This window comes from Drosophila grimshawi, unplaced genomic scaffold (assembly GCF_018153295.1).
Source record: "Drosophila grimshawi isolate 15287-2541.00 unplaced genomic scaffold, ASM1815329v1 contig_311, whole genome shotgun sequence".
In the NCBI taxonomy this organism is placed as follows: domain Eukaryota; kingdom Metazoa; phylum Arthropoda; class Insecta; order Diptera; family Drosophilidae; genus Drosophila; species Drosophila grimshawi.
Genome location: NW_025063098.1, coordinates 26,928,609 through 26,947,000, shown reverse-complemented (window position 1 = coordinate 26,947,000; position 18,392 = coordinate 26,928,609). Strand labels below are relative to the sequence as shown.

Sequence of the window (18,392 nt, the reverse complement as noted above, 5' to 3'; positions counted from 1 at the left end):
GTGTATTCTTTAAGCAACTCTTTCACCAAAAATTCCTCTTTTAGATTATGCATAAAGCTGTCAGGTTGTGACGTTAGTTAAGCGTTATGTATTGTTATGCTGGTTCTTTAGTTGCTCCTCAGTCTTATCTTATTTGCTTTAGAACAAATATTTTGATCACATCAAATGTTAAGCTTTCTGTCCTATTTAATTTCCGTGTTTGTAAAAGATTAATGGTCATCCTAAGCATAACCGTTGCTATTTTGGATTATTATTTTTTGTTTGTTATTGATATTTATATATATTTAATTTCATTTATTATTTCACTAACATATTTTAAAGAGTTAAGAATTGATATTGGTATTTATATTTTTTTATACGATCAGACGAGTCTAACAAAACTTGAATAAATAATTATATATTTGATGAGGAAACTCTAACAATTTTCGAAATATATACTTAAATTTGTAAAACAATAAATAATACAGGCATAATAGTTTAACACAATTAAGTACTAGATATAGCATGATTTAAGATTGTGAATATATTGAATTGAGAAAATTGAATGAATAGTTGCTTTCAACTGGGTCAAGTTTGCCAGAGTGCACTGTGGAGTTTTCTTTGCTTTATCTATTGTAACTGCGTTCCGATTGAGCACATCGTAAATAATATAGTTGAATATACTAAGTACCTAATGAGAAACATATAAGAATTCGTATCTTATCTTAATAAAACTTACCCAGGACCAATTTGCAGAACAGGTCAAGAATGTATATACCTTATCGGCTAGAAACTGCTTCCTTCTGTCTGTTACACACTTTGAATCAAACCCATGACACCCTTTTCACCCATTTTAAATGGTTTCAGCTGCAATTCGACTTGACTTTAAATTATGATTGTTTTGATAATTGTTGTTTGCTCTTGGTTAATTCTTGAAATGCATTGTTTCATGATTCGCGTTTTTGTGGTTTTTGTTTTTATTATTTTTATATTGTTGTTGACTTTTTACGCTTGACTTGAGTTGCTGCTGCTGCAGCTAACTGTTAATTTGACATCTGTATTTGACATTGTAGGAGCCCACCTCATAATATAACCTTCAGCACTCACCCCTCCGCCCTCTCCCTTGGCGCTATGTAAATAATTTTTGTTGCTCATGCTATTTTTCTGTTGAGCTATTTACTGTCAGGTTTTTATTAAAAAAATATTCATGTCACGTATAAATTTGAGCGTGGAAAGTGCTTCTACAGTAAATATAGAAATTCCACAAAGTGTTTTTAGGGGTTAACAATTTTCACTAAGGCATTACGAACCGAATTGCGTATAAAATTTAAGCTAACAAAATGATAAATGGGCAAAAAAAATAATTTAAAAAAATATGTATATATTATATTTTAAAATGACTACCAAAGTGTAAATTAACTAAAAATGTTTGCAATTGCTGATTATGAGAACCTCTTGGATGTGTAACCACTGCGCACGTTGCTCGTGGTTGCCGATCTAACTGTGGCTCGGCTCGTTTTCGTCACTGTGGCATCACTGCTATCGCCATTGCTGTTGTTGTTCTTGGTTGTTGTGTTGTTATTGTTGTTGTTGTTGCTGCTCTTCTTGGTGGTGGTGCTGCTGCTGATAGTTGTAATGCTGCTGCTGCTGGCGCTCATCGAGAGCGGTCGACGTGGCGGCATCCGCTCATTGACAGCATCCAAGCCCTTCGCCTCGGCAAACGAGTGAATGTGTGAGGCTGCGGTCAGTCCTTGCAGAGCTGATCGAACAGGGAAGTGATAAATATGAATAATATATATATATATATATGTCTTGTTTGATAATAATATAATACATATTATATATATATTACAGTGAAATATGAGTATTGTATTTATAAAGTTATGCTGGACTTTAGACAACTTCTTATTGACGATCTTAATGCTCTGCTTCACCATCTCGATTTTCTCGTTCTGCTTTTCTTTTACGACTAATGCTGATGCCGCCTTCAGGTTTGGTAACCAGAGTTGCCACCCAATAGCACTGCAATCCCACTGCAACTACTCGTTACATATATAGGTGTCAACAATAGTTATGAATAGTTCGAATTTTGCATAATTTGGATTATTATTTACAATTCTGTTTATAAGCAAATTACGAGATTAATATATTTTTATATACCCTCAAACCATATCCCCCTTCGTTCTGTCTATTAAACTGGCTATCTGTTTTTATGCAATTAACCCATCATAATACATCTGATATGCCTTCATCTCGTATATTTCACCGTCTTACTTATATTGTGCATTGTTTCTTTGTGTCAATTTTCCATTTTTAAATTATAAATTTGTTGTTTGTTATTACTATCATTATCTAAAATTTTGCTGTACATAACAAAAATAATACGAATATTTGTATATTTTTTCATCTAATTTAATTATGCTTCATCTTATCTTTTCTTAATTTGCATATTTAATCTTCCATTTCTCTTCCTTCTTTAGTTTCTGGTTATCTTAGATAAAACTTCTTTATCATGTGTTCCATCTTTGCTATATGTTATCTATACTCAGCAATCATCAATCTATTTATTGCCAGTCATCAATCTTTAATTATTATATATATAAATATCAAATATGTATATAAAATAATACATTTCATAATTTAAAAGATACAAGATATTCTTGAATATTCAATTTTTATTTATTTTATCACTTATTTTCCATCATTAATCTTTCAAATCAATGCTATATATTGATATATTGATTGCTATAACTATGTTAATCTTACCCTCTTTAAGTGAATCTCGACCACCAGAAAGTGCGCCCATTGGCAATGCACCCGTTGGCGTCAGGCCCTTGAGTTTCAGCACGCTCTCCGACTCTTCCCTTCAAGGCGAACGACAGTTAAAATACTTAAAGCACAAAGAGCAACAAATGAATTTGAGCTCACCTCAGAACGGAAAATACACGAGACATTTTGCCAATGGCGCGTATTTTGTTGCGAATTATCTCCTTGCGCAGCGCCGACATGGAAGCTGTGAATTTGTAGAACTCAATTAGTCGATGGCTCATGGGGAATACCATTAACTGATTTATGTATATAAATAAAGGGCATATTTAGGCAACTCTCGGTGCGGGTGCGGGTGCGGGTGCTATGCTGTATAATGTTAAGGCAAAGCTTTGCGAGCCAAAGCTGATCAAAGCTGTGCAAAGCTCTCGTTAAGCTCTTTCTCTTTCTTGCAGCAACGGCAGCAGCGGTTCAACACTGAGCTTACCTGGCTTACTGGGCGTATTATTGTTATTGACATTATTCACTGTCACCGGCACGAGCACAATTTTCTTGCGCAGCTCTTGTTACGCCCAACCACAGAAAGAGGCGTGAATTTTTTTTTTTTTTTTTTTGAGTGGGTGATTTGTTTGTTGGTTTGTTGTGTGTTTGATAGTTGTTGTTGTTGTTGGTTTTGTTATTACATAGATACATTTTGAAAATAAGTGAATTTAATAGAAGATTAGTTATATTATTGATTGTGTTCTTCGTATACCCTTGCAGAGGATGTCACGAATTGTTGGTATGCCAATGTAATAAAAGTTAAATATATATATGTATGCATATATATGGTGCATTTGCCATCAGCTATTCTTAAATATGATTGGACTAATCTATACGTTTTCGCCGATCATTTTAAGATAAATTGTCCGAAAAACCATTTTTAAAAATGTTTTCACCAAATTCTAAATTTTTTTTGTATATATAGACTTTAAGATAAACATAATTAGATTTTAATTGATTTATCTTAAAGTTGTCAGAGGAACAAGTCGCACAAAATGTAGATGTTTTAAACAAACATTTATGGTGTTTACATAGCATCAATTACAATAACATTAAGCCATGCAATATACGTAATTAACATGTCTGCAAGGGTATTTATTTTTGGCTTTCCAAATATATCCTTGTTATGGTTCTTTTGTGTATTTAACAATTGTTGAGTATACTACATTTATACATACACTCACACACAATACATATACAAAAACTATATATATATATAACATACCTTCCTCCAGCTCATCATCGGGCCCGGCGACCAGCTCGTCATCGGAGCAAATGTTGAGCACATTGACCAACATCTCAGTGACCTAAACCAAAAGAAAAATGAAGCTGATATTTCAAGGAGAAGCATTAGGAACAGGTTCTGTGCTCACCTTCTCGCCGACAAAGGGCAGGGACCAGGTGAAGACATCCATGAAGTTTGGCAGCCAGTACGGATGCGGAGAGCAATTGAATTGTCTTATGTTCATCACGTTGTTCTCGTACTTGAGCACAGCTGCCTTTTGTCAAATGTTGACGATGCGTTTTGACAAATATATGTATAAATACGTAAAATAAAAAGGCAAACAATATTTACGGGAAGGCAGAAATACACATATGTATATATAAATATATATATATACATATTGAGAGAGATATATACATATATGAAGCGCAGCATGCTGTGCAGCAAAAACACTTTGGTGTAATTTAAAAATAGCCAATAAGGCGAAGGCAAAAATTCAATATACAAATTTGCGGTTGATCGTATTGGCCAAGTCATACCTTGTTGTTGTAGACATCTAAATAATTAGGCGCCGAGAAGATGGTAATAAGCGAAGGAAAGCCCGTTACTTGATTCTTACGATACATGCGATAGCTGCAGATAGAAAAAGATTAAAGTTGTAGTTGTAGAAAATCAAGAACAGAGAATTTCGTTCATAAATCGAATACAAAATTGTCAAAATTAGACTAAATTTGAAAATACTAAGCTAGCGTAGAAAATTCCTTTTTGAAGAATCACGTGTAATTATTTATTCATCTATTTAATTTCGACTCGAGTAAATTAAGAACAATTGCCACATTTTAAACAAGTTCCGTTCTTGGATATTTATAAAATAAACAACTCGAACATTCAATATTATTTTATTCTGATGTCAACTTTAGATAAAAGAAAAATAACCTCAAGCTTATAAGTTTTCAAAATGAAACTAAATTTTTATTTCTATCTTAGACAGAAATGCAGAAATTCTTGAAATGTGCCTTTTATATTTGGCTTAAGAATTACATTAATTCGAAGTGGAGAAAACCATTTACTTTTCACAAGTGGTAAAGGTTACACTTGAAGTTAAATCAGAGTTTTTCCACAAGTGTATATACGTAGGAACCTTTGAAACTTACCCCGCATCCTGTGCTTCATGGGCACGCACTATGGACAGGAGATTGTTCTTCTGCAGAAACTCACAGCATGCCGAATAGCTGAAGAAGTAGGAACAGCCACGAACCGAGTTGTGGGAGAAGAACTCGTTGTTTTTCTCACTGCCAAAATCCTCCAGCGGATCGGACCACAACAGATCACACATGGGCCCATAAGCAGGCGGCTCCCTGAAGCGATTCAGCTGCCGAATGCAACGAGACCAAAGCAAAAATGTTGATAGACGATTGTAAACATTTCAGCAAGACAACCATTCGACTGCCAAATTTATTACCGTCTTGATGTCGTCGAGTGTGAAAATCTCTGGCGATAGTCCGCCGTGTATGCACAGAAACTGCTGGTTGAGCAGGGCGGCGAGGGGCAGGCAGTCGAACGCTTCCATGCACGCATCGTAAATACTTTCCGAATATTTAATAATGCCTGCAATAACAAAAATGTGCATCCAACGAAAACAGGGCGAATGAGAAACGAAACAAGCGAACAAGTGGGAAAATAAAATCACAAGAATCTTATTAAGATTTATATACTTGTTGCCGATTATATAATCGCATTAAAAATGCATTAAAACTGCAAATAAGCTTCTTTTAATTGGTTATCAAAAACCTCAGCAATGTTAGGTTGCACATTAACTTGACAAATTTTTGAAGTATTTTTAGTAATTTTTTATGTTTCTGATGTGCTGTAAAAAGTCTGTCTAAAATACTATATTTCATGGTGAAAATACTTTGTATACGTTTGCTATGCAGTTCAGAATAAATTGTATATAGAAATAAATTTGAAAAGTTGAATTTATAATTTAAATGAAACTTTAACATCGGCTCATCATTTTAAACTATTTATAAACGTCAACAGATTTTTCAATTTCTTATGTACGACAAAAACTTCTTTAAGTCTTCTGTCTAATAGATTAAAAAAAATGATTTAATAGGACTAATCTTCAAATATAAAATATAAAATTATTTTCATAAGATTTAAAATATTAGTTTTGTAATTATTTCAAGCTAATAATACCATAATAAAATCATTTAATAGTATCGAAAACTGTGCAGCATTTATTTATATTGCTCTAAAATCGTCATGAAATGTTAATTAACTTTAACTTTAAGATTGGGTTGAAATTTTAAATCTTAAAAAAAAAAAACATTTAAACCCTCTACGAACTTACATTCCTGTTTGAAGGTGAAGTATTCCGTTAGATGACGACATTCATGGTTGCCACGCAGCAGAGAAAGCGTTTCAGGATAGGTGATCTTCAGGGACCACAGATAGAGCACGCACTAAGTAGAGTCGAAGAGAGACAGAGAGAGAGAGAGAGAGAGAGAGAGGGAGTTGTTTAAGTTGATTAATTGTAATTTACACTCACACACTTACCTCTATGCTGAAGTAGCCTCTGTCGACGTAATCACCCAGAAAGAGATAACGTGTGGTTGCCGGCGGTCCACCGACCTCAAATAGTTTGACCAAATCAAAGAATTGTCCATGGATGTCGCCACAGACTGTGATGGGTGCCTCCACATCGATCATGTTCTTCTCCTCGCGCAACAGATCGGCGCCCTCGCTGATGATGCGCTGGGCGACGCATTCCTCGACGCGACCCTCGAGCAGAAAATGCTGACGCAGTGTCTCGAAATTAGGTTTGCCCGTCTTGGGATCATCGTATACCTCGGACATGGTCAGTTTGTGTGTGGGCGGTAGCGGCACATCTAAATTGTAAACAGAACCAGTTTGAATGAATTAGTTCATATACACGTTGCGTATACGCAATGTGCAACGTCAAAATTGTGGTGAATGTGGTTATTGGCGTGTGCTTTGCTCTCTCTATGTGTGTGTATGTGTGTGTGCATGTGGGTTAACGAGCTGCTGCAACTTATCGCCAATTCTTATTTGGCTTGGCTACACTGCCAGATTTACGATGCCCCCCGTTCACATCTGCCCCCCATCTGTGGCATCATCTGCCAACATCCATTGCACATGAATATTCTACGCAAATTACGCGAATTCTCAATGAGTGAATATAAAAGTCGGCAAAATTGATTGGCACACACAACAACAAGCACACACACACACGCACACAAACTCATATTTGGATTGTCATAATCTCTTTCGAAATGTTCAAATTTCAGCACAAATTGCCAATAAAACGGCAATATATAACTTATTAGAGACATGCTTTTTGTAATTATTGCTCAAATAAAATTGAATTTATTTTGTTCAACAATCAAACAATGTTAACTTAATGATCGAATAAAAAGAGCAATTTTTAATTGGATTTCAATTGGGTCAAGGTCATGAATTTTGGCAAAAACGATTTGAGAGGAAGATTGATTATATATAATTTTTTATAAAGGTTTAATACTGATAATGAGCTGTTTTTTGAATATATTAGCTGAAATATAATTATATTTAGCTCAAATAAAGTACATTTGGAAGAAATACAAAGTCTTAAATTGGTCTATCTCAAAGAAATATATTATAGATTATCTCCTGATCTAAAAATCTCAAAAGTTTGCATCTAAATTTTTAGTGGAAAATCTCTTGAGTTGAAATATTATGCAAAAGTTAACACATTGTAAGAAACATACAAATAGTGACGATTAAGCGGGGCAAAAGTGTTTAGGTATTTGAATATTGTGCCAAGAGTTTAATTTAAGTGTCAAAGTCCTATGGTTCAAAATAAATTTTAATTTATAAAAAGTATATTATATTTACTGAATGATATATTTAAAAATCAAAAAATTTTGTTGTTGCAGGTTAGGATCTATGTGACATAAATAGAATATGCCGCAAATAGGATGATACTTGTCGTTCAATTAGTTCAAGGTCGAAAGTGATTTAAATACCAAGCGTATATAGCATAAAAGACAATTTGTCTTGCGATTATATTGTCAAAGATCTTGAATGGGAACAATCTTTAATATCATGCAGAAAGATAATTAAGAGAGTGCAGTTCTTTTTTTTTATAACTATTATATGTTTTGTGTGATAGTATAAAGTATATATTTAACTTTACCATCGACCATGCGCTCCCTGGTCTTTGTATATTGCATTTTTTGTTTGCTGCCGCTCCCCGTTGCATCTGTTGCTGCTGTTGTTGTTGTTGTTGTGCTGGAAGGCTTTGTTTTCGATGATTTTGTTGTTGCGGATGTTGATGATTTGGTTGTTGTTTTATCCGTGCTACCACTTTTGGATAGCGACGATTTTCTCGCCAGCGAACTTCGCGTCGTTGTCGACATTTTGCTAGCCTATATATTTATAAGGCTTTTGTTTTTATTAATTTTTTTTAACGTATGTGTATATTTTAGTTTATTTTCCTATACATAAACTCACAAATTAATTTGATTTCTTTTCACTTTGCTTTTTGTTTTTTATTTGTATTTTTAATAGGAATTTTATGAGATGAAATTTTGTTTGTGTTTTAGTGCTGAAAAGTTAGTAGCGCTAAAAATTTAAATATTATTTGCTTTTTGGCTGAGACACAAGCACAACACACACACACATACACACACGCACACACATAGATAAACAAACATGTGTGCAAGTATGTATATTTTGGGCAATAAATAAAATTTGTTGTTATTTGGTATATGTGTATATATATATTTTTTTATTTATTTATTTATAGCTAGGCACTACTCGCGATAATTATAGAGAGAGAGACAGCTCCTCGACAATGTGTATTAAGTCAGAAAATAAATGCCTGGTAATTAATATATCAATTTTTGCAATTATTCACAACATTTATTAACTTATCTTTTGGCATAGGACTGTCTCCACGCTTAAGCATTGAGCCGTTTAATCGCATGACACTTTATTGCTAATTAGGTGAACTGCGAATCACACATGGAACACCATAATTGTCTATTATATATTAAATGTATGCTTGATTGGTCACACTTTTGTTGGTTATCCTTGTGGGAATCTCTGTTTGACAACCAAAACACGTACCAGACAATAAATAATATGTACACTTTCGCAGCTTATCCTTGGGAGACACTATTTGACACCCAAACACACATACAACACATTAATTATCGGATATGGTATTTATATTATAATGCAATTATAATTCTCTTTGGTCACACTTTTGTTTGATTAATCCTTGTATACTCTCGATTTGAAGTGTTCACGGACTGGCATTTCCACCAAATGTTGGCGTGTCGTGATTTCCCTCGATACTGAGCGAAAATTTTCGCGAAAAACTAGCAAAGCGATACGAAGACGGCTCGCCAGACAACATCAAAGATACATTAACACAACAACGATCAACGCATCGACAATCGACGAGCATTCGCTCGGCTCTGCGTCTCTGTCGCAGTCGCTGCCTCAGTCGCTGCCCTTGACTGCGCTGCCTCCTCAAAATAAAAATCTCTCTCAAATCGCTCGTTTTTTTGTTGTTTGTTTTTTTTTTTTGTTTATTTTGTGTCGAATTCTCAACTGTTTATTTATTGGGTTAATGTGACACACGCGATATAGCTGGCGATGTGGATGAGTTTTTTTTTATTCTCCCATGCTGGCCTCCATGAACATCCGATCATCCTCCTCCTCAACAAAAAAAAATACCGAACATCCGCTCCATGCTCTCAATGTTTTTCAACTTGACCGTGAGTCTTTGAGAGACGACGACGACGTCGTCGTCCTCTGTCTGTCCATTTGTCTATCTGTCCAACTGTCCATGATATTGGGTGTGTGTGCGTGTGCTCGGCCAGAAATTGGGCGCCAATAGGTGGGTGTCGCTATAATTATACTAGTAGTCTTGACTTTGTGCGCACCTCGTGCAAAAAATATATATCCCAAATACATACAAATATATAAATCGATTTTTTTTTCAGCTTCTGCTACTTTTCTCGCTGATCTCTTGGAATATGCTGCTTAATTGCTAGCCGGATTGAAAGAAGGCGTGTCGAGATACTCTTACAGTATTCCCAATTTAACAAAGACCTAGTGAACTTTTTAAAGAGCACAAGTTAAGTATTTAATAAGTGGATCTTAATACACTTAATTAATTTCAAAATACATAAAATAGTTATTAGGCAAGTGTGTTTGTACGAAGAATCATATTTCATAAAGAAACATATATATATATATAAATTGCAAAAATAATTTATTATTTTTTAATATAATGCAAATGACTCCATATGACTTATAGAGAATTTGCACTTCGGTTTTTAATTCGAGAATTTTATGAACAATTTCAAGCAACTTTTATGAGTAGCGACAATATAAGCTGAGAAAGCGTGGCGATATTTTAATAACAAATTGTTGTTGTCTCAGTTTTTGGTTGTTGTCTTCATTGTTGGTGTTGACAGTTCTTGATGGTCAATTAATATGTATTTATCCTAAGCGAATCTCTCTTCACCAACTAGATGTGTGCTGACAAATACAGAATAGAAACTGGCACTGGCTGTGGTATCAGTAGCACCCAATGAATGCGGTTTGACCAATGCATTCCAAGATTTCGAACCCGTGACATTTAAAATTGGCAAAGCACATCTTGGTGTCCCTAAACAAAGACAAGTCACACGACTAAAGAGATATAAGTCTAAATACATTTATGAGATGGAAAGACGCCAGAGATATGCATTTCAATTATTATAGTATTTTTGTCATATTTTCCTTGGTGGTCATTTTTTTTTATATTTATTATTTTCATTTTCATTTTTTGTTTACCCTGCTGCACTTAGTGTGACTCGTTATTTGGCCAAAAGAGAATGAACTGAGAGGGCGTGTGGTGATGAAGAGGTGCTTTAGCTTTGGCAACGCTCACTGTTTTTATATATTTATTTATAAGTATTTATTTTTATATACCCAAAAACGCTGCCAGCATTTTCTTTAAACGAAATTAGATGAGGCCCCCAATGCCGTTATTGCTTGGGCATTTTAACCAATTCATTGGTCAACGGCAGCGCAATTGAAGATTCATGTTAAAGTGATGTGATTAATTTGAGCAAGCGCTAAATTGATTAGAAAAATGTTTTGTTTGGTCGGCTGCCATTCTGCCTGCCTTAATGTTCGTTGATCGTTTTGTTTACATAGACCTCTTGGTATTGGTGTTAATTTTGTTGCCTAATTTTGTGCAAAAAATAAATCTATATACATATTGTATATTCGAAAATGTTGAAATATTTGGTCGTGTCAGTCGTCGGGTTGAGTCAAGTCGCTCGCATATCAAAGTTGACACTTGTACAATTGTACATTCAGTTCGGCACATGTTTTGCATTTCAAATTGAATTTCAATTTGTATATTTTTATGTATAGATATTTTTAAACGTGTACAGTGTGTGTTGCAGAGCGCACGCTGTTGTACTAAAATATAGTACTTATTTATAATACAATGTTTTTTACGGTTTGGTTCTTTTTGTTTCCTGGCCTATAAACAAAATAAACAGAACGCAATCGAAACAGAAACAAATAGAAAATGGAAAATGGAAAATAGCAAATAGAAAATAGAATAACATAACATATTGACAAGTAGCAAAAACAATTCATTCATTGTTTGAATTGAATTTTTTTTGTTTTGGGTTTTGGGCCAACTGATTGAGATCGTGGCAAAATTTGTTTAGATTCTTGTTGAATTATGCGCTAATCTTTACGCAAGAATTACATTTAATTGATGCAAAAGATTAACCCCAAACTAAATATACAATTTGAATTTCTAAATTATGAACTGTTAATTACACACAAGCTGTAACGAGTTGAGCTTTTACATATGCTTAGCATGGGCAGCAACCATTTACGTGAGCTTCCTATTGGGTGCTTGAGTGGGGGCTCTGTTAGCTTTACATTTGCACATTTGGGTCTCTGTTAATGTAACATTTAGCCATTTGGCTGTGTCTTTTTGCTTGTTCTCGCTTTGTTGTTGAGCGGCCGCCATTTTACAAATTGATAAACTTTGCAGTTATCATTGTTTATGTATCTTTTGGGCCATGTGTATCAACGTCATGACGGGGCTATCATTGCTTTTCATGCTGCCGTTGCCAAACATTTGCCAAATGTTTTTCTACTTGTTTGTTTGGGATTTACCCGAAAACAATAAGAAAACAAAAGAATGAAAAAAACAAAATAAAAGAGAAACAAAAAATACCTTAGATATAAAAAAGCCGAGAAAAATTATGTTGAATTGATTTATTGACTTAGTTATTTAGGCCCTCATAGACAGCCCTTGTAGTTGTTCGCCGACCTAGAGTATGTTGGGCTCAGATCCTTTTTTTTTTTTGATTCGTTTTCGTTTTTCTTTTGTTTTTCACTTGATGGCCATAACAAGGGCCCCAAAAGCCAGTGCAAATATTTAGTTTTCATTTATGCGTTTTTCTTTTGAATGTCGGTTTCCCTTGTTTAGTCCCCGTTGAGTTTAACTCGATTTGCACTGTAAATAAATATATATATAAAAAAAGAATAAACGCTACTAATTGAAAAGTATCCGAGACCTTAATATACTTACTAAACCCAAAGTAAGCTTTTGGATTTTTGTTTTCAAGCACTGTTCTTGCTAAAAAGCGTGCTAGTCATTTTTTTGTTTGTTAAGGGGATTAGATATGTTTTATTAAGTTTAGAGTGTTGCCTAACTACACTTAAGGGGCGTAATAAGGATTTAATATTTTTGTCTGGATTGTAGTTAACACTTTTGCTGAGTCGTAAAATGCTACCCAAATATATTGTTCAGTATATTTATTAAGTTTAGAATGTTTGTTTAAGTTAAGGATGTGATAAGGATCTAAAATTAATATTTGGATTGTATTTTAACCATTTTGTTGTTCTAGATTACTTGTCACAAGATGTTCAGTTTGAAGTTTGATTGGCCAGAAACTGAATTTAATACCAGAAATGTACATTGACAATCAATCAGTTAAATCAAAATTATTCATCTATTTCAGTCTAACATTTGATGTCCTACTTCAAATTGTTAATCTATCATTATGATTGACTATAATCAGCAATCAGCTTATAGATGCTGCCCGGCTATTATGCATAATCATTAACTGACCAGTACAGATTATGTCTGAAAGCAGATGGCTCGCTTTTGATTCCCGTTTTCTGCGCAATCATTATGCGCTGCACGTTGCCACATTAATTGACTCATGCTCGATTCATTGGGCAGCGCACAACTTACGCCTATCTTCCGTACTAACACACCCCCCTGCCCCCTCTGTCGCTGCAATTGGCTGGAGTATCTTTCTGCTAGATTTGATTTATATGGGCTGAAAATTGACGCACGTAAATGATTTTCATTTTCCAATCATAATATCATGCGTGCCTGCACTGCCAATCATCTCCACCTCCCCCGCTGATAGGTGTTATACCTGCCACACACACTCGCCCCCTGTCATCGCTTCCTCTTTAGTCACCCTGCAAATCCATAACAAAGTTGCGGTTCTTTTTTTTAATATTCCTTTATTGCAATCAAGCAAATTGAATTAACATATTGGGCTTGTGGGCGAAATTGTGGGCAAGCAAATGGGCTAACAGGATGTGGTGGCAGCATGGTGATTGTATTCACATTTACTGTTGTTGTGATTGTTGTTGTTGTCATTGCTGGCGCTTAAATTTGAGCGGCAGCTGGGCGTGTCCCTTCAATAAATAATGGCCTCATGCGTGACTTGTTTGCCTTTGTTAACGATGAGTGGTGAGAGCAGCAGCAAAAAAACAAAAAGCACAAAGTGCCAACAATTGGCAACTGCAACTTGCAACAGCAGCAGCAGCAGTAGCAGCAATGGCAACAGCAACAACAATTCCAACAGCCGGCACTCGCAAAAAAAAAAGTTAATTAAAAGTGCAATCAAGCAACGTCGAGAAACAGAAACAGAACCAGCACCAGGACGACGACGACAATGAAGACATTTTGCCAGTAACGACAAAATTGACATTTTCAAGGGTGAACTTCAAAACTGAGGCCTCCCAACTCATGCAACGCCCACGTGGCATACGTATCAACAATGGGGTTCGCTGTACGACATAAGCCTTAGTGCAAATACGAGCACGGGACACACACATACAAACACACACACACATACCCACACACAGCTATACACACTCTCATACATAAATTGCTGCAATTATAGGCGTCATAAATTATAAACGTCGACGGCGATTGGTGCCGCGGCAAGGAGCAGGATCAGAGGGAGCAATGGCAACAGCGGAAGGCGGTCAGGCGGGCTAAGATGGGAAATGCTTTTAATTGATTTCCTTGGCTGCTCTCTACCCATGGCCATCCATTTGAGTGTCTTTTGTTGCCCTTGCCAAGCAATAAGTATTATCCATTCTTTTTACCTACATATTTTTTTTTTTATTTTTTGTCCATTGATTATGTATTGTCTTTTAATATTTCAAAGTGAAGATTCAACGAGGCTCCTTGAAAGCATTTTAATTTTGCAGCTGGAATAAATTATTTACTACATTTCTATGTATAGTTAACTTTGATTACTGCAGTAGTTAAGGGCAAAGATTTCTATTCATGATTATTTGATGAACTGCCCCTTGAAGATTTTAGTTTTTGTTCTTTGCTTTTTACTTTGAACAATTTAATAGTGTCCTGATTTCGAGTTCTAAAAGGTTGGGACGCTTAAGCAATTTTGTTACTAATGTTTTTGAGTGTCCTTTTGTTTCATGTTTTGTAATCCCTTATCCATTAAAAGTAGGTTAAAGGCCAGAAGCAGAACTCACACGTTTCACTAACTTTCTAGTTTTACTTAAATTATTACTCTTCTTTTGCTTTGCACTAAGATTGTTTTCTACACAATTTATTTACATTCAAAATAGCTCTTTAAAGCAAAAATATTAAATTCAATTCTTAATCGCTTCAGACAATATTTTATTTATTTTAACTATATTTATTTACTATTCTTGCCATACAAATTAAATGACATATTTTCCAATAAGTTATCAATAATACTGAATACGGAATTGTATATTAAAACATCTTATCCAGCACAAAACAGAGTGCCATTGACAATCCATTTAAACTGCAATACTCAAGTGGCAGCACAATAAGCACAACTTGTCCTGTTCTGTTCTGTGCCATTCATCTGTCAGTGGTTTAATTGATTACACATTAGAGTTTTGGACTCATTGGATTCATTGGAGTGCTTCTAAATGCGTCTGTTTATGTCATGACTTGATTGTTACTCACTTAATGTTTGTGGCTATTAAAATTGGAGCGAAAACATCACTCAGAATAATAATATATATAAGTATTTCCAGGAGCACAATTCGAACTTGCCACACGATGCTTGGCTTGGTGACTCGCCCACCAGCTACAATATCGAGTAATTAGAAACTTTGACCCCAGGCCTTTTTTGGCCATTGCTTTGCTGAGCTCTGCCACTTGCCACCCGGCAACACATCTGCGGGCGTGGTCTTTGACGCGGCTGGAGCAAACAACATTTTGAGTGTGCGTTGAGCGGCTTCTAAATTTTGATTTAATTTCACCTCCGGCTGGCAACAAGACGCTTCATACCTCCTGCAGCCAATTAAAAATAACTTAACTGCGCGTTAAATAAATTGAATTTCAAGTTCTTGGCCCGGGCAAGTTTAATAGCCACATTCCCTTACCACATTCCGTACTGCCACGTCCACTCAATTCGCCTTCAATATCCATTTCGTTTGCTCTGTTCTGTTAGTTGGCCAAATCATATTTATTTATTAATTGTAATTACATTGGACATCTGGAATGGAATATCTTTGCAGTGGCACACAGCGGGACATCCAGCTCAAGTGTAATATATATACGTGTAGTATGCTTCTACATTACTAAATCGTTCGCCTGGCTTGTTTGTGAGTGCACTCTCTTGCCCCTCCCCTCTACATCTTACTCGAAATGGGTTCAAATGCCAGCGCAGCTTAAATGCTGGCTACAATTTCTAGCTGTACTTCAACATGCTCACAATGTGTTCGCTTCAGATACTCTTACTTGCACTTTTAGTTTTTATTAGAACGAACGTGTGCTTGGTTTTCATTAAAAAGTTTGCTCCAAAGTATGCTTTAATAAATTTCATATGTATTTTTATTTTTATCTAACTTTTATATATTATTTTCGAAGCTACTCTATATATTTCTGAAAGTTTAGTTGCTAGTGCTCTTACTTAATACTTAATAATATTGCTTAAGCTTTCTTTAAGTGAGATTGAATATACTTATATACCTCTAATATTTCAATAAATTGTTGTTCCTTTCAAATCCATTGATTAAATCTATCTAAAATGTTCTCCTATTCGCATCTAACTATTTTTTTTGTAAATAATAAAATCCTTAAGTTTTTTCAGCAAGTGAATTTTTAATAATTTACATAGGTTTTTATCAAGGTTTGTTCTTTTAGGTAGTGAATACAATCTCTATTTAAGCTGAGTGTTTTTTTTTTGTCTTATATTCTCTCACAAATGGCTTTAATGAAATGACAATAGACAGTGTATCTCAACTTCGTTCTAATGCAATTAAGAATTCATTATTTTTTCCAATTCCGTTTTGGTGTACTTAGGCATATCTGTGTGAACGAGTTGTGTGCAAGCTAAACACTCTCTCTCTCTCTCTCTCTCTCTCTCTTTCTCATACACCTTCAGCATCCCTCGCTCTTTCTCTCGTTGTGTGTGTGTGTGTGTGTGTGTGTGTAGGTGGGTGTGTGCTGTGCACTCGAGTAACAGCTGCAGATGAAAATTGCAAATGAAACTCAACTTGGCTTGTCTTGAAGTGTAGGGCAAGCATCTGCGGCTGCTGCTCTGCCTTCTCTGTTCTGGTCTGGCTTGGTTTGGTCCTGGTCATGGGGTCTTTCTGTCCTTTGGTCCAATGCACAAATCAACATTAAGTGCATGTAACTCATGTAACTTGGTAGCGGGCGTTTTGCCTCCTTGTGTCCCCTGGGTAGCACCGGCAAGTGTCAAAGTTGCATGTTATTGCATCAACATATTTGCTCTATCTCTATCTCTATCTTTATATATATGCTTATCCGTATGCATTCACTCAGCGAAATGTAGCGAGTCTTACCTCGAATCAAGAATAACGTTTTACACAACAAAATTAAGAAATTTTTCTTCTTATTCATTTCAGATAAGGCATTGAATTTGCATCAAGAATCATGAATACTTATTTAAGAATATTCGATAAATTTGCTGAACAAAACTGAATGAATTCTGTATTGATTGCACATAAAATGAAATCAATATTTTTGTCTGAGTGTACATATATATATACTTTAGCCTGCATTTATCCGTTTCTTCAACTCAATCCCCAGTTTGTGTGTTCGGGTTTTTTGCCATAAAAGTGTCAAACTTAAGCTGTGCATATGTGTGTGTGTGTGTGTTTGTTTATTTTTTGTTGTTGAATCGAGTTTTGTTATCATGCTGCAAAAACCGTATCCTGCAATTTACACTGATTAATTGCATTTCAAATGCTATGGTCTTGTAACTGGCAGCTGTTATGGGTTGCTTGTGTGGTGGGTGGTTTGATGTATCTTTTGGCTTCTGTGGTGGCGCCGCAGACTGACACCAAATTCATTAGCAAAACCAAAAACAAAATTATCGGAACGAGTCAAAAAAGAAAAACTGTTGTTCAAGTGTTGGAGCTGCGCTTCTAACTCGAATTCGAGGAAAACTTTTTCAATTTTGTATGCGTTTGCCACAAACTCGCACAAATATAAAGAAGTACCTACACATAACCCACATAGCAAGTGGGACGCACAGGTTGGGAGCGGTTTGGGGGGTGGTCTTGGGGGTGGACACGGCTCTGACAAGGTGCAACTTTTGCCACTGTTAAACCAACACATTGAAACAATTTTATGCGCTATGCGTGCCCTGGCTACATGAAAAGCAAATCGAAGATGAAGTAGACGTAGACGTAAAAATAGACGTAGAAGTAGAACGCCGTACCAGGGGGCAGGTAGATAAGCTGTTGAGGCCATGCCACAACTTAAGCGCTGGCCACAATGAGCTCCAATAACAACTACAACAACGACAACAACAACATCAAAAGTTCTATGGCACCGTGAAAAGTTCGGCGTGCTCTTCACTTTAACTTGCAACTAACACAGAAAAGTCAATTGGGCCAATCTCTGGCACCATCAACATCCAAGTAGGGGAGCCAATGAGTGCACAGTCATTGAAACTTGTTTTTTATGTACATTGCAGGTCACAAATTCCAGATTAAAAGTCAAACTTGGATTGTTAAATAAATAGTGGATTCAGCTTGAACAAATTACGTAGCACAATGC

At 35.5% G+C, this 18,392-nt stretch overlaps 1 protein-coding gene across 3 annotated transcripts; it reads right to left on the bottom strand.

Moving 5' to 3' along the window:
- Positions 1-1,138: 1,138 nt before the first annotated feature.
- On the bottom strand, positions 1,139-9,449 carry LOC6569792 (serine/threonine-protein phosphatase 2B catalytic subunit 1). 3 transcript variants are annotated; one of them, XM_032741623.1, is made up of 12 exons: positions 9,283-9,449; positions 8,211-8,511; positions 6,572-6,903; positions 6,366-6,477; positions 5,475-5,620; positions 5,167-5,384; positions 4,552-4,645; positions 4,161-4,286; positions 4,013-4,094; positions 2,908-2,992; positions 2,746-2,843; positions 1,139-1,738 (listed from the first exon to the last, which is right to left on the bottom strand). In XM_032741623.1, the coding sequence occupies exons 2-12, from the start codon at positions 8,431-8,433 to the stop codon at positions 1,422-1,424; spliced, it is 1,833 nt and encodes a 610-aa protein (XP_032597514.1). In that variant the 5' UTR covers positions 8,434-8,511; positions 9,283-9,449; the 3' UTR covers positions 1,139-1,421. The 3 variants fall into 3 exon arrangements, with proteins under 3 accessions (XP_032597514.1, XP_001996167.1, XP_032597515.1); XM_001996131.3 differs by lacking the exon at positions 9,283-9,449 and adding an exon at positions 3,233-3,307 and having other exon boundaries at positions 8,211-8,490; XM_032741624.2 differs by lacking the exons at positions 1,139-1,738; positions 2,746-2,843; positions 2,908-2,992; positions 4,013-4,094; positions 9,283-9,449 and having other exon boundaries at positions 4,188-4,282; positions 8,211-8,290.
- Between the last annotated feature and the right edge of the window lie 8,943 nt (positions 9,450-18,392).

Coding starts and splice junctions, on each gene's coding strand:
- LOC6569792 (XM_001996131.3), bottom strand. CDS start 8,433: ATGTCGACAACGACGCGAAGTTCGCTGGCGAGAAAATCGTCGCTATCC. Junction 3,308..4,012: donor CGATGATGAGCTGGAGGAAG/GTATGTTATATA, acceptor GGGCGTAACAAG/AGCTGCGCAAGAAAATTGTG. Junction 1,739..2,745: donor TCGAGATTCACTTAAAGAGG/GTAAGATTAACA, acceptor CTGTTCGATCAG/CTCTGCAAGGACTGACCGCA.